Below are 16,870 nucleotides of genomic sequence, written 5' to 3'. Positions count from 1 at the left end.
GCCATTGACGTAAAACACTACGATGTGCTGAAAAAAATGAAGTTCAATGCTTCCGAGCATGCGTCGACTTGATTCTGAGCATGCGTGGATTTTTGACCGATGGACTTCCACACAGATCGTTTTTTTTCTATCGTTTTTTTATCTATAGGAAAAATTTAAAACATGTTCTATTTTTTTTTTACCGATGAAAAACAAACCAATGGTGCCCACACACGATCGGTTTGTCAGATGAAAACGGTATGTTTTCATCGGACAAACCGATCGTGTGTGCAGGGCTTTAGAGGAGGTAGTAATATTGTAGCCAAAAGTTGTAATTGGCTGAACACCCAGGGCTTTTTTTCAGGGGGAACTTGGGGGAACTCAGTTGCACCACCTCTGGCTCAGACGCTTTGGTGCCTGCTCACCACAATCACTTGTAAACACAGAAGTCTGGTTTCTGTGTTTACAAGTGACAGCTCTGCACTCTGTATGTAAACCCCTGAATTCTGCACTATGTATGGAATGCAATCTAGGTATTTAATGCCCCTTTAAGACCCTTCTACTGTTTGTGAAATGTGAACGGGGTCGTGGTTGAGTTCCTGCACCTATTTTCTGAGAAAAAAGCTCTGTGAACACCTATTTAGTTCATCCATTCACCAATTGCCTAAACAAGCCAAATTCTGTTCAAACATGTGTTCAGTCTAAACCCAGAGCTCTAGTTTTAGTGGTCTGTTTATTGGTCCCTTACAGTGGTGACCAATGGGAGAAGGATCCCGTAATATTAGTGGTCAGTGTAGTGGTCCCTTACATTGGTGACCAAGGGGCGAAGGAACCCAATAATATCTGTGGTCAGTGGAGAAGAACATTCTTACATCGTCATCGGTGGGAAGACTGCCCTCCTTACCGATCATTGATGTCAGTTGTTACTGAGAAACAGAAATTGTCCATTGCTCAAGGAACCCCTAGAAACCTTTGGAGGAACCCTGGCTGAGAAAGGCTGGACTAGGCAGTAATATATTTCTCTCCCCCTTGGTGGGAGTGGAGATGACCCATCTATAAGGATATACAATACATACACACACAGCACAAGGCCGTGCTTACACTATGAGAAGATTCTCAGGGCTGCAGTTCCTCTGAGAGGAACTGCACAAGGTGGTGATCTCACTTCTACCATAGAGAAAAGAAGTCTCTATGGAAGACAGGAAGTGATGTCAGATACGAACAGGAAAAGATGTCAGGTATAAATAGGAAGTTCCGGGTGAGAGGTGATTCGGGATAACGAATAGGGAAGACATCGCTGGAAGTGGTAGCAGAGGAGGTAATAAGATCTTATCTTCTATTTACACCCAGTAACCCCCGTCATGTCCGTCCTCTTCCTCCATAGTCACTGTGACGTCTTTTATCTCCAGAAGATGATGATACACACATATATAGTGTGGAGACCTAGATTAACCCCTTCAGGGGCAAAACATTCCCCATGGAGAATTCTCTTCATATTGGAGATGTGTCACATTTCCCACCAATCACCTTCTCACCTCATCCGTCTATACGAATGGATTATACCACTTTTATTGGGGATGGGGGGGTTTCTATAGACAAAGGGTTAGAGGTGCCTGGACGCTAAAACCATTACAGATGCTAAAAGGAATGTTCCTTTATGTGTAATCCCACTAGGGGGGGCTGTTCTTACTTGATAGAAACCCTCATTAGTGATGTCGCGAACCTAAAATTTCGCGAACGGCGATTGCGAACTTGCGCATATGTTCGCGAATGGGCGAACCTCCATAGACTTCAATGGGCAGGCGAATGTTAAAACCCACAGGGACTCTTTCCGGCCACAATAATGATGGAAAAGTTGTTTCAAGGGGACTAACACCTGGACTGTGGCATGCGGGAGGGGGATCCATGGCAAAACACCAATGGAAAATTACGTAGTTGCTGCAGAGTCAGGTTTTAATCCATAAAGGGCATAAATCACCTAACATTCCTAAATTGTTTGGAATAACGTGCTTTAACCACTTGCTTACTGGGCACATAAACCCCCTTCGTTCCCAGGCGAAATTTCAGCTTCCGGCACTGCGTCGCTTTAACTGACAATTGCGCGGTCGTGCGACGTGGCTCCCAAACAAAATTTACGTCCTTTTTTCCCCACAAATAGAGCTTTATTTTGGTGGTATTTGATCACCTCTGCGGTTTTTATTTTTTGCGCTATAAACAAAAAAAGAGCGACAATTTAAAAAATATATATATATTTTTTTACTTGTTGCTATAATAAATCTCCCATTTTTCAAAAAAAAATGTTTTCTCAGTTAAGGCCGATACGTATTTTTTCGACGTATTTTTGTAAAAAAAAAAAAAAAATCGCAATAAGCGACTGGTTTGCGCAAAAGTTATAGCGCCTACAAAATGGGGACCAGAATTATGATTTTTTTTTCATTATTTTTTTTTTACTAGTAATGGCGGCGATCTGCGATTTTTATTGGGACTGCAATATTGCGACGGACGTATCGGACACTTTCGACACAAATTTGGGACCATTCACATTTATACGGCGATCAGTGCTATAAAAATGCACCAATTACTGTATAAATGTGACTGGCAGGGAAGGGGTTAACACTAGGGGGTGAGGAAGGGTTTAACTGTGTAGCCTGGGTGTGTTCTAACTGTGTGGGGGGAGGGGGGTGACTGGGGGAGGTGACCGATGCTGTGTCCCTATGTACAAGAGACACAGATCGGTCTCCTCTCCTCTGACAGCACGTGGAGCTCTGTGTTTACACACAGAGCTCCACGTCCCTGCTGTTACCGGCTGTGTTCCCGACGATCGCGTGTACCCGGCGGACATCGCGGCCGCCAGGTACACGCATCGGGTCCCCAGCGATGCGGCGGCACAGTGGTTACCCGCCGCGCGCCCCCCAGTGGCGCGCGCGGGTAATGCATTCCAAATGACGTCCAAAGACGTCCACTTGGCACCTGAGAACCGCGCTGTTGACGTCTTTTGTCAATAGCGCGGGGCTCAAGTGGTTAAAACATCAAGTATGATGTTATATCGATCAGGTAGTGTAAGGGTTAGGGTTACAGATAGGGTTAGGGTTACAGATAGGGTTAGGGTTACAGATAGGGTAGGGTTACAGTCTAACCCTAACCCTAGCTGTAACCTTACCCTAACCCTATCTGTAACCATCACCCTATCTGTAACCCTATCCCTATCTGTAACCCTAACCCTATCTGTAACCATCACCCTATCTGTAACCCTAACCCTATCTGTAACCCTAACCCTATCTGTAACCATCACCCTATCTGTAACCCTAACCCTATCTGTAACCCTAACCCTGTCTGTAACCCTAACCCTATCTGTAACCCTAACCCTGTCTGTAACCCTAACCCTATCTGTAACCCTAACCCTATCTGTAACCCTAACCCTGTCTGTAACCCTAACCCTGTCTGTAACCCTAACCCTGTCTGTAACCCTAACCCTGTCTGTAACCCTAACCCTGTCTGTAACCCTAACCCTGTCTGTAACCCTAACCCTGTCTGTAACCCTAACCCTATCTGTAACCCTAACCCTATCTGTAACCCTAACCCTGTCTGTAACCCTAACCCTATCTGTAACCCTAACCCTATCTGTAACCCTAACCCTATCTGTAACCCTAACCCTGTCTGTAACCCTAACCCTGTCGGTAACCCTATTTGTAACCCTAACCCTGTCTGTAACCCTAACCCTGTCTGTAACCCTAACCCTATCTGTAACCCTAACCCTGTCTGTAACCCTAACCCTGTCGGTAACCCTATTTGTAACCCTAACCCTGTCTGTAACCCTAACCCTGTCTGTAACCCTAACCCTATCTGTAACCCTATCCCTGTCTGTAACCCTAACCCTATCTGTAATAGGGTTAGGGTTCACAGTGACAGACCAAACTCTGACAGATCAAACTCCCCGTTTAACGCACCGCAAACACCTGCAAACAGTCCATTAGCACAACCGCAAACTCCCCATTTACACAAGGTTGGATACCAAGCTAGCCATGTCCCGTTCCTTGTCCTCACTGACGTCATTGAACGTTTTGGAGATTGTAGGCGATGGGGGTTTTATCAAAGCCTATGGTCGTGCTGAGGTAGTTCAGTGACAGTTAAGTGACCCAGAAAACAATGATTCTGCAGTGTGGGCCCATTGTTGGCCTAGTAGGCTTTAATGATCACAAAGAAAATGAATGTTTTTTCTATGCAAAATTATCCAGCCGATCGCTTTTGGTCTGCTCACAATGAAGCAACGACCTTATCATCTGGGGTGTGCCAGCATTGTCATTGCCAACACACTCATAGAGGTGGTCGCTTCATTGTGATACGCAAGCCCCTTCACCACAACAAGGTAACGATCACGAAGGGGAATTGACACATGTTTGTGCCTTTTTTTTGGGGTTTTGTTTTTGCAGCCACATTGCAGCACCAGTGGCCAGAAAAATTAGGCATGTACACATGCCTGAAAAATTAGGTATTGTTGCAGCTGCTGCTGTAGCAGCGGCCAGAAAAATTGATGTTTTCCAGGCAGAAAGTGAACTAAAACATTGCGGCTTGAACCCTATTTGGTGGCGGATAAGTCACGCAAGTCATCCGGCATGCAGAGATAAAATACAGCAGCGTGTGGACCATTTGTAGCCTAAGGAAGCTCATCACATCAGGCCTTTAGTCAAATGTATCGCCCACTGTCAGTCCCTTCGGGATCCATGCCTCATTCATCTTAATAAAGGTGAGGTAATCTAGACTTTTTTGACCTAGGCGACTTCTCTTCTCAGTGACAATACCTCCTGCTGCACTGAAGGTCCTTTTTGAAAGGACACTTGAAGCGGGGCAGGCCAGAAGTTCTATCGCAAATTGGGATAGCTCAGGCCACAGGTCAAGCCTGTACACCCAGTAGTCAAGGGGTTCATCGCTCCTCAGAGTGTCGATATCTGCAGTTAAGGCGAGGTAGTCTGCTACCTGTCGGTCGATTCGTTCTCTGAGGGTGGACCCCGAAGGGCTGTGGCGATGCGTAGGGCTGAAAAAGCTCTGCATGTCCTCCATCAACAACACGTCTGTAAAGCGTCCTGTCCTTGCCGGCGTGGTCATGGTAGGAGGAGGAATACTTTCACCTCTTCCACTGTTAGATTCCCGTTGTGCTGGGACATCACCCTTGTATGCTGTGTAAAGCATACTTTTCAATTTATTTTGGAACTGCTGCATCCTTTCCGACTTCTGGTAATTTGGTAACATTTCAGGCACTTTCTGCTTATACCGGGGGTCTAGTAGCGTGGCCACCCAGTACAGGTCGTTCTCCATCAGCCTTTTTATACAAGGGTCCCTCAACAGGCACGACAGCATGAAAGACCCCATTTGCACAAGGTTGGATGCCGAGCTACTCATGTCCCGTTCCTCGTCCTCACTGATCTCACTGAAGGTCTGTTCTTCCTCCCAGCCACGTACAACACCACGGGTACCAGATAGGTGACAACGAGCACCCTGGGATGCCTGCTGTGGTTGGTCTTCCTCCTCCTCCTCAAAGCCACATTCCTCCTCTGACTCCTCTTCCTCACACTCCTCTTCCAGCGTTTCTGCAGGTCCAGCAAGCGATGCTGATAAGGCTGTTTCTGGTGGTGATGGCGACCACAACTCTTCCTCTTCACGCTCATCTACGGCCTGATCCAGCACTCTTCGCAGGGCACGTTCCAGGAAGAAAACAAATGGGATGATGTCGTTGATGGTGCCTTCAGTGCGACTGACTAGGTTTGTCACCTCCTCAAAAGGACGCATGAGCCTACAGGCATTGCGCATGAGCGTCCAGTAACGTGGCAAAAAAATTCCCAGCTGCGCAGAGGCTGTCCTAGCACCCCGGTCATACAAATACTCATTGACGGCTTTTTCTTGTTGGAACAGGCGGTCGAACATTAGGAGTGTTGAATTCCAACGTGTCGGGCTGTCGCAAATCAGTCGCCTCACTGGCATGTTGTTTCGCCACTGGATATCTGAAAAGTGCGTCATGGCCATGTAGGTACCCCTGAAATGGCCACACACCTTCCTGGCCTGCTTGAGGACGTCCTGTAAGTCTGGGTACTTATGCACAAAGCGTTGTACAATCAGATTCATCACATGTGCCATGCACGGGACATGTCAACTTGCCCAAATTCAATGCCGCCAACAAATTGCTTCCGTTGTCACACACTACTTTGCCGATCTCCAGTTGTTGCGGAGTCAGCCACTGATCCACCTGTGCGTTCAGGGCGGACAGGAGTGCTGGTCCGGTGTGACTCTCTGCTTTCAGGCAAGTCAACCCCAAGATGGCGTGACACTGTCATATCCGTGATGTGGAATAGCCCCTGGGGAGCTGGGGGGGGGTGCAGTTGATGTGGAGCAAGATGCAGCAGCAGAAGAGGACTCAGCCGAGGAGGTTATCGAAGAGGATGGAGTAGGAGGAATAGAGGAGGTGGCAGCAGACCTGCCTGCAAGTCGTGGCGGTGTCACCAACTCCTCTGCAGAGCCACGCATTACAATGCGCAGTGTAGGTGATATACCTGCCTTGACCGTGCTTTGCAGACCAGGTATCAGTGGTCAGATGGACCCTTGCCCCAACACTGTGTGCTAGGGATGCCATGACTTCCTTTTGCACAATAGAGTACAGGTTGGGGATTGCCTTTTGTGAAAAGAAATTTCGGCCAGGTACCTTCCACTGCGGTGTCCCAATAGCTAAAAATGTTTTGAAGGCCTCAGACTCCACCAGCTTGTATGGTAAAAGCTGGCGGGCTAAGAGTTCCGACAAGCCAGCTGTCAGACGCCGGGCAAGGGGGTGACTCTGTGACATTGGCTTCTTACGCTCATGTCCTTGACAGACACCTGACTGTGGGGAGATGAGCAGGAACTGCTCAAGGTGAGAGACGGAGTGGCAGATGGTTGAGAGGGGGCAAGGAGGACAGCAGTGGTTGACGTGACTGAAGATGCTGCACCAGGAGGAGGATGGTGGCTTTGAGCTTGTGTGCTGCTTGTACTCTTCATCATGTGTTGATCCCATAGGCGTTTGTGATGTGCGATCACGTACCTTCGCAAAGCAGTTGTACCTAGGTGGGTGTTGGATTTCCCACGACTCAGTTTCTTTTGGCACAGGTTGCAAATGGCATCACTGTTATCAGAGGCAGACACACAAAAAAATGCCACACTGCTGAGCTTTGCAATGCCGGTGACTTGTCCTCAATGTTCCCCTAACGGGGAAATTCCTTCACTGACTGCGCAGGCGCAAACTTCCCGACGGAGATCTCCGAACCTCGCCCGGCATCCAGGCTCATTCTTTAACATCCCCGTGGATTGGAGGATGTTAAAAAAAGAGCCAGGAGGCCAAGCGAGCCACTTACCTCGAAATCCACGTCGCCCTGGATGTCGGCCGAGGTTCGGAGATTTCCGTCAGCAAGTTTGCGCCTGCGCAGTCCTTGTAGGAACTTTCCCGTTAGCTGGAACCGTCTCGGCACATCAGATTGCGCATGCGTTGGAACTTCCAAGATAGCTGGAACAAGCACGGCAGATCACCGGCATTCTGGTGGTGGCAACAGCATGTGTTGATTGGCGTGCTGTCTGGCTGACCCCGGGTGCCTATACATGCTGTCTGACTGTGCCACTAGCTCCTTGCGACGACCTCCCCCTGCTTCCAACTCGTCTCCTCCTCCTCTCTGTCTCCCCATCTGAACTTTCCCCCTCTTCTTCTCTTCGAGCGGGCACCCACGTGACATCCCCGGACACATCGTCATCATCAACCACTTCACTTGTATCTGACAACTCAGCAAAGGAAGCAGCAGCGGGTACATCATCATCACACCATACGTCCATGTGTGTAATGCTGCCTGACTGAGTCATATCCCTTTTATCTACAACCTCTGGCAATAATGGTTGCGCATCACTCATTTCTTCCAACTGATGTGTAAATAACTCCTCTGACGGATCAAGTGAAGCAGCTGTGATGCTAGTGTTGGTGGTGGCAGCAGGCGGGCGAGTGGTAACTTGAGAGGTGCCCGAAGCTGAGCTGGAGGAGGATGGTGCATCAAGGTTATGAGCAGAAGCTGTAGAAGATTGGGTGTCCTGTGTTAGCCAGTCAACTATGTCCTCAGAACTTTTGGAGTTCAGGGTACGTGGCCTCTGAACACTGGGTATTATTCTAGGGCCAAAGGGAATCACAGCACCACGACCACGACGGCCCCTGCGGGGTGGCCTGCCTCTGCCAGTCATTTTTTTTTTATTTGTTTAGTTGTACTATGCGTGCAAGCTACTGTGACACCAGATATGAGTGGCACTGTGCACTGGCAGAAGTTGGCAGAGTAGACGCTATAGGCCTGACACACACCTGCAGACAACTAACTGCTATTCTATTGCAGTCAAAATTGTGTTTTTTCTTTTTAAATTTAATATACTGTGCCACCAGATATATGAGTGGTGGCACTGGGCAAGTGGGCACAGTTTACACTATGAGCCTGACACACGCTGGCAACTGACTACTATTCTATTGCAGTCAATTTTTGGGGTTTTTTAAATGTTATGTACTGATAGATGAGTGGTGGGTGGCACTGGGCACAGTGTACGCTGTACCCCTGACACACGCTGGCAGCCAGGCAACTGACTACAATTATATTGCAGTAATACATTTTTTTAATTTTTTTAAATGTTATGTACTGTGCCACCAAGACAGATGAGTGGTGGATGGCACTGGGCACATTGTACGCTGTGATCCTGACACACACGCTGCCTAGCAGGCAACTGCAATTAGATTATAGAGAAAAATAAAAGCAGACTGATATACTAGCCCTAAAAAGGACTTTTTGGGGTGCTGTCCTTACAGCAGAGATCAGATGAGTCTTTGAGGACTGGAGTGGACACTGAAAACACTGGTCTAGCTATAGATTTCCCTATAAACTCAGCAGCAGCAACACTCTCCCTCCTCTCACTAAGAATGCAGGTTCAGAATGAATCTAAAATGGATGCTGCCCAAGAGGTGGGAGGGTCAGGGAGGGAGGGTATGCTGCTGATTGGCTGGAATGTGTCTGCTGACTGTGAGGTAGAGGGTCAAAGTTTGCTCAATGATAATTAATAGGAGGCGGATCGGACAGCGCATATGTTCGCGCTCATCGGCGAACGCGCAAAAATTGCCGCAAATTATTTGCCGGCGAACAATTCTGTACATCTCTAACCCTCATGTTATCCCCCATACACCCCCATCCTAATATTGTGCAACCAGTACAGTCCTCATCATTCTCTCTCATCAATTATTGTTCTAAAGGTAACCTGTATACATCACATGACCAATGAGGATGGAGGAGGACCGGAGTCACATGACTGAGAGGATACTAAACCTCACCCTGGAGATCATCTACCTGCTGACCGGAGAGGTGAGGAGGATTCTGGGAGGTCACATGACATCACTCTTATCTCTATTAATAAAACACAGACCTGACCGGAGAGGTGAGGAGGATTCTGGGAGGTCACATGACATCACTCTTATCTCTATTAATAAAACACAGACCTGACCGGAGAGGTGAGGAGGATTCTGGGAGGTCACATGACATCACTCTTATCTCTATTAATAAAACACAGACCTGACCGGAGAGGCGAGGAGGATTCTGGGAGGTCACATGACATCACTCTTATCTCTATTAATAATACACAGACCTGACCGGAGAGGTGAGGAGGATTCTGGGAGGAGGTCACATGACATCCCTCTTATCTCTATTAATAAAACACAGACCTGACCGGAGAGGTGAGGAGGATTCTGGGATTCTAACATGATATTCCTATTGGTTCTCCAATACAGAGATTTCCTCTTGTGAAGTCAGGTGATCATATGACCATCACAGTGCCTCCATGTGACTCCCTAAAACCCGAGAGACACAACATGGAGAAGATTCTAGAAGTCACCAAGAAGATGATGGAGCTGCTGACAGGAGAGGTGAGGAGGATTCTGGAATTCTGGGACATTATCCAGTAACAGACAAGGGGTGTGTCTGGATGGTGACTGTATCATTGTGTGTGTCAGGTTCCTATAAGGTGTCAGGATGTCACTGTCTATTTCTCCATGGAGGAGTGGGAGTATTTAGAAGGACACAAGGATCTCTACAAGGACGTCATGATGGACAATCAGCCGCCCCTCACATCACCGGGTAAGAGGAGACTTTATTGTAAAGGAGAGAGCAGTACGGAGGCTCCACCTAGATCCCCCATCATCTGATAAACACATAGAAACAATGTATTCAGTCAGTGTGTGTGTTTCCTACAGATGGATCCAGTAATGGGAACCCACCAGAGAGATGTCCCCGTCCTCTGTATTCCGGGATTCCACACAGGAAGGTCACACCATCCCCCACCATCATCAGGTAGATGAGGAACAATCACTGATAGTATCATTAGGATCTGTACATTATCTGCATTGTTACCATTGATGTCATTTTTATTCTATATTCAGAGTGGAAACCTGAGAGATCCTAAAGTTGAGGTTAAAGAAGAGATAAAAGAGGAGGATGATGAGGATGGGGTGATGGAGGAAGGACACAAAGATCTGTACCAGGACACCATGGGGGAGTCATCCAGCTACAGGAACCCACCAGAGAGATGTCCCCGTCCTCTGTATTCCCAGGATTCTACACAGGAAGGTCACACCGTCCCTCAATATTGCAAGGTTGGTGGGGCGGAGCTTATAATACACAGACTCATGAAGACGATGTGTGGATTTCTTATGTGATGTCACAATAATAAAGCGTATATCTTACAGATGATTTCCTCTCATTCTCTTGGTTTAGAGTGGAGATCCAATCGATATAGAATTTGAGGTGAAATCAGAAGAAGAAGAGACGTATGTGAGGGATGATCAGCAGTCTATGGAGGAGGATGGAATAACGGGGACATTTATAGAGGAGGACACTCCTACAGAGATCAGCACAGGTGGGTCATTAACACTAAATCCATTCCTCCATCCATACTGCTCACTGATTGGTCCGCAGTAGGGGGCGGGGACTGGGTGATATCAGCCTGTAATCCCCTGGTCACTTTCCTGAGCTGGGTATGGATTTTAAGGGGGAACCCACACCAAAAAAAAAAACAGTAGCGTGGGGTCCCCCCCAAAATACATACCAGGCCCTTTTCCGAGCATGCAGGCCAGTAGGCCAGAAGAAGGGGAGGACAGTTGAGCCCTCCCCCTCCTGAACCATACCCAGCCACATGCCCTCAACATAGGGGTGCCTAACCCAAAGCACTTATCACAATGTTGATGGGGACAAGGGCCTCTTCCTGACAACTCTGGCCGATGGTTGTGAGAGTCTCGGACAGGGGGCTTATCGGAATCTGGAAGTCCCGTTTAACAAGGGGACCCACAGATCCTGGCCTCACCCCCTATGTGAAGGAGTATGGGGTACATAATACAACTACTCATTCACCAATAAAGTGTAAAAATAAATAAAATAAGGAGGCAGTTTTTGATAATTACTTTATTAAAAATAAATGTCCCTCCGATGTAGAGCCGTCGTCACTCTTCTGTCAACTAAGGCAAACCGCTCCCTTGTGACGTCACCAACTGGTGCATGCTGGGTTGCTTGCGTCACATGCTGGCTCCACCCATACCTATATAATAGCTGTCAAACAGCAAGCCATGTATTGCCCTAGTTGACAGAAGAGCTTTTTTTTCCGGGGGGTTTTCAGGCCCGGCAGCATCGGTGTGATTGAAGATGGATCTACATCGGGGAGCACTGTTTTTCTATTTTTTAATAAAGGAATTGTCAAATACTGCCTCCTGTTTTTACTTATTTTTACCCTTTTTCTTGTTGAATGGTTAGGGGTACAATGTACCCCACACTCCTTCACATAGGAAGGGGGCCTGGAATCTAGGGGCCCTTTTGTTAAAAGGGGGCTTTCAGATTCCAATAAGCATCCTGCCAGCAGACCCCCACAACCACCGCCAAGGGTTTTAGGAAAGAGGCCCTTGTCCCTATCAATATGGGGACAGGGTGCTTTGGGGTGGGGGCAAGTTACCTTGAGGGGGGAATTGTAAGATCCTCAGAGACAAAGCTGTCTGATGTGGGTGGAGTCCTGGTTTAGGGGAACCAATCAGCTCATGTCTAATATTTATATTTCTATTTTAGTAGATGGACGGGAGATGAGGAAAACCTCAGAGGATTGTCTCACTTTGTCTCCAGACTGTAAAGTAGAAGATGAGGACATCACACAGTATAGTCCAGGAGAAAACCTGACTACCTCAAATGTCCATCCGGCACCACACAGTGTAGATGGACCATCGTATTCCTCTTATCCTGAGGAACCTCAGACTGTGCGGGACGGTGCCGGACCATCGTATTCCTCTTATCCTGAGGAACCTCAGACTGTGCGGGACGGAGCCGGACCATCGTATTCCTCTTATGCTGAGGAACCTCAGACTGTGCGGGACAGTGCCGGACCATCGTATTCCTCTTATCCTGAGGAACCTCAAACTGTGCGGGACGGTGCCGGACCATCGTATTCCTCTTATCCTGAGGAACCTCAGACTGTGCGGGACGGTGCCGGACCATCGTATTCCTCTTATCCTGAGGAACCTCAGACTGTGCGGGACGGTGCCGGACCATCGTATTCCTCTTATCCTGAGGAACCTCAGACTGTGCGGGACGGTGCCGGACCATCGTATTCCTCTTATCCTGAGGTTCCTCAGACTGTGCGGGACGGTGCCAGGCCATCGTATTCCTCTTATCCTGAGGAACCTCAGACTGTGCGGGACAGTGCAGTTTTTCCAACAGATAAGAAGTTTCCCTGTACTGAGTGCGGGAAGAGCTTCTGTTTAAAACGCCAGCTTAAAGAGCATAAAAGATATCACAGGGTGGAGAAGCCTTTTTCCTGTTCTGAATGCGGAAAATGTTTTTTAAAAAAGTCTAAGCTTTCCACACATCAAAGATCACATACGGGGGAGAAGCCTTATTCCTGTCCTGAGTGCGGGAAATGTTTTTCACGGAAGTCCGATCTTTCCAAACATCAGAGATCTCACACGGGGGAGAAGCCTTATTCCTGTCCTGAGTGCGGGAAATGTTTTTCAAATACGTCCCATCTTTCCACACATCAAAGATCACACACGGGGGAGAAGCCTTTTTGCTGTTCTGAGTGCGGAAAATGTTTTTCAAAGAAGTGCCATCTTTCCACACATCAGAGATCGCACACGGGGGAGAAGCCTTATTCCTGTTCTGAGTGCAGAAAATGTTTTTCAAAGAAGTACCATCTTTCCACACATCAGAGATCTCACACGGGGGAGAAGCCTTATTCCTGTCCTGAGTGCAGGAAATGTTTTTCTGATACGTCCGTTCTTTCCAGACATCAGAGATCACACACGGGGGAGAAGCTACATTCCTGTCCTGAGTGCGGGAAATGTTTTTCACAGAAGGCAAATCTTTCCAGACATCAGAAATCTCACACAGGGGAGAAGCCCTTTTCCTGTTCTGAGTGTGGTAAATGTTTTTCAGAGAAGTCCGATCTTTCCAAACATCAGAGATCACACACGGGGGAGAAGCCTTTTTCCTGTTCTGAGTGCAGAAAATGTTTTTCAGAGAAATCCAAGCTTTCCGCACATCAGAGATCACATACAGGGGAGAAGCCACATTCCTGTCCTGTGTGCGGGAAATGTTTTTCAGAGAAATCCAAGCTATCCACACATTTGAGATCACACGGGGGAGAAGCCGTATTCCTGTCCTGAGTGAGGGAAATGTTCCTCACTGAAGTCCTGTCTTCCTGTACATCAGGGGTCCCACACAACCCTCGAGGTGTATTAGTGAGTGCGGGAAATGTCTTGTATATGAATGTTGCTGGACATGTGGGGAAGAAGCACACCCTGATATACACCTCAGATATACTCCATGGCTGATCTTCATCATGTAAGAAACACTTCATAAGGAGATCAGAGATCACCAAAGACATGGATGAAGTGTTGTACCGTGTTGGCCATTGATAGCAGGAGAAAAATAAAAATGGAGTCATTCCCTCTCATTGGCTGAGTACATTTTGTGGTGGAAGATTTCACAGACCTTTAGGGATCTATTATAAAACAAATTGTAGAATGAATGTGACACGCGTTCCTCCAATCATAACAAATATTGGATCATCGGCTCCATCTAGTGGCAAAAATCTGCCCCTGTGGTTTTAATACCGACCATTGACATAAAACAGAAAATACCACATTTGGCCATTAGATGGCGGTAAGTAGCATAGAAATTGTCTCCATCTAGTGGCCAAATGCAATAATTTCCATTGTAAATTAATGGAAACCGTTCGACCAGCACAGCAAATATCCTAATAACATTCATCTTTCCCCCATTCACACAGAAGGAATGTACATGGACTTTCCCCGGGGGAATTGCTATGCACATATTTTATGAATAGACCCCTAAATGTCAGGAGACGTTTATATAAAGATGGGAAGTATGGAGCAGATAAATGAATAGACCTCCTAGCAATGTTATTACCAGGCTGCAGCTAGGGGGAGCTCTAATGTGTGAGCACAGCAGAGTGATACTATTTCCTGATTCTATGACTGTAATCTGTTTAAAAGTAAAAATTATAATAAAAAAATGTATTGAAGAGAAAAAAAATTTGTGTGTGTCGGTGGAATGAGAAGAATTGCTGGTGGTGTTGTCACCTGTCACAGCCGTCACACCTGGTTTCCCGGGCCAATGCACCAGATAAATGTTGCAGCAAAACGGCTCTTTGAGTTCTGGGAAACCAGGAATGGACTCCGGACACGGACTCCAGGAAAACAAACCTTTTATTTCACCAGGGAAAGGAGCGACTCACGCCAGGATGCCAAGTGGCCTCTTCTAGGCGTTTACAACATATAGATTTCCTCTTGTATAGACATTCCTTGGAACTTCGTAAAACATCTAAAAGCTTGTTAGCGAGTGACATCTGCGGCTTCTCAGTTATCTGTCTAATTTATCATCTACTAAGCTGTAGACATGTGCACTGACCAAACATTTCTTTGTTTTCCTTTCATTTGTTTCTTCGTTTTTCGGGTCATTAGTTATGATCGACATTCATTAATTTGAATAAATTTGAAAATCCGGAAATTCAAAATCCGAAAATCCGAAATAATAACAAATTATCGGTATCGGAATTTTCTTTCATATTTAGCTGTTGGTGAACGTAATGAATATGAAATTATCCAAAAAAACGAATGCCGCATTTAAACGAATGAAATTGAATTAATAATTTAAAACAGAAACAAAGAACATGTTTATGTGTTTCTGTTATACAATTTTATAAATTAGTACGTTTTCTCCTTCACTGACAGGCACTGATAAGGCGGCACCGATAGACAACACTAATGGGCACTGAAATGCTGCACTGATGGGTATATATGAGGGGCACTGATAGGTGACACTGATATGCATCACTGATGGCACTGGCAGGCATTGCTGTTGGGCACCGATTGGCATATTCCTGGTGGGTGGTCCAGGGTAGCATATCTGGTGGGCGTCCTTTGTAGGCATCCCTGGTGGTCCTGACGGCATCCCTGGTGGTCCTGGGTGGGGGTCTGCGCTGATAAACAATCAGCACAGACCCCCCTGTCATTAGAGCAGCCGATCGGCTCTCCTCACGTCTGTCAGATGCGAGTGAGATAAAGTCGATAAACGGCTCTTCCTGTTTACACTGTGATCAGCCGTGATTGGACACCGTTGATCACGCTCCTTACCGAGATCGGTGTTGGTTGTGTGTAAGACTGACACATCTCGACAGCGATTTACACGTTGCGTGCCCCCTAGGGCTTATCCTGCTGAACATCATTTGATCTTTCAGTGTCATCATCCCGTGTTCTGTCCATTTCCACACCGACACCAACATCTCCTCCACCATCCCGCTGTATTTGTTGTCTCACCATGTTTCCAATGGTGGAGATCCAGAGACTGACCGGAGTCTTCTTCTCCATGTCACCAGACCACCTCTTCCTCTACTATTGGGGGTGCTGGGCCTTTCTATGACTACTCAGGACCCCCAACCTCTTCTATAGGATTGTGAAGATTTCTATCCTATTTACTAAGAAGCTGAAGAAGATGTCCATGATGTAGATGAGGGTCACATATAGTATGAGCAGCATCACCCTTCTCTCTGTCACCAAGACCTAGTCTGGCAATGCCCAGAATAATACCAATTAGTCTCTGACCAATCTCACGGTTTGGATGGACTTTCTCCTTTTCATTATTTCCAGGTGACCATGAATTAGAGTTCCAATATCTCCCCCGTGTTCTGCAGACAGATATACATTTCCCAATGTCTTATGTTGTACAGATCCCTCATGTTCCCCGATACGAGATCATACATTGGACTTGTTCAACTTTCCAACCAGGAGGGAATGGACTTGGCAAGATACTTTCCCCATGTTGAGGGTATGTGGTTTGGTATGGTTCAGGAGGAGGCATGCTCACTCCCCATCCCCACCCTTCCCTGCCCAGTCAGGCTGCATGCTCTAATAAGAGTCTAGTATGAATTTCCTTGTAGTGGGGGGTCCATACACTTTTTTTTGTACTTTTGCTTTAAAATGTTGTTTACTTTCACTGGCCAACCAGCAAATCCCCAGTATACAGCGGAATAAGCCTGGTGGGTGTACATCACTGGGTGTTAGGACACTTGTGGCAACCAACCTCCTATCAACCAACCTGAGCAGGATGCTGCAACATTAAATCCTCGTACACATGATCGGATATCTGATGGAATCTAATCCGATGGATTTTTTCGTCGGATATCCGATCAAGCTGACTTTCATCAGTCTTGTCTACACACCATCAGTCAAAAATCCGACCATGCCAAAACGCAGTGACGTAAAACACTACGACGTGCTGAAAAAAGTTCAATGCTTCCGAGCATGCGCCGACTT

At 47.0% G+C, this 16,870-nt stretch overlaps 1 protein-coding gene across 1 annotated transcript in view; it reads left to right on the top strand.

Moving 5' to 3' along the window:
- Positions 1–16,870, top strand: part of LOC120910648 (zinc finger protein 721-like) — a gene marked incomplete at its 3' end in the record, with an annotated part of 78,869 nt that overhangs the window by 13,874 nt on the left and 48,125 nt on the right. Inside the window, 1 exon segment of the mRNA XM_040322402.1 lies at positions 12,910–13,681. Within this exon segment, the coding sequence (XP_040178336.1) occupies positions 12,910–13,681 (772 nt within the window).

The sequence above is a fragment of the Rana temporaria genome, chromosome 8 (assembly GCF_905171775.1).
Source record: "Rana temporaria chromosome 8, aRanTem1.1, whole genome shotgun sequence".
NCBI classification, from domain to species: Eukaryota; Metazoa; Chordata; class Amphibia; order Anura; family Ranidae; genus Rana; species Rana temporaria.
This window is presented reverse-complemented; position numbering and strand designations above follow the sequence as displayed.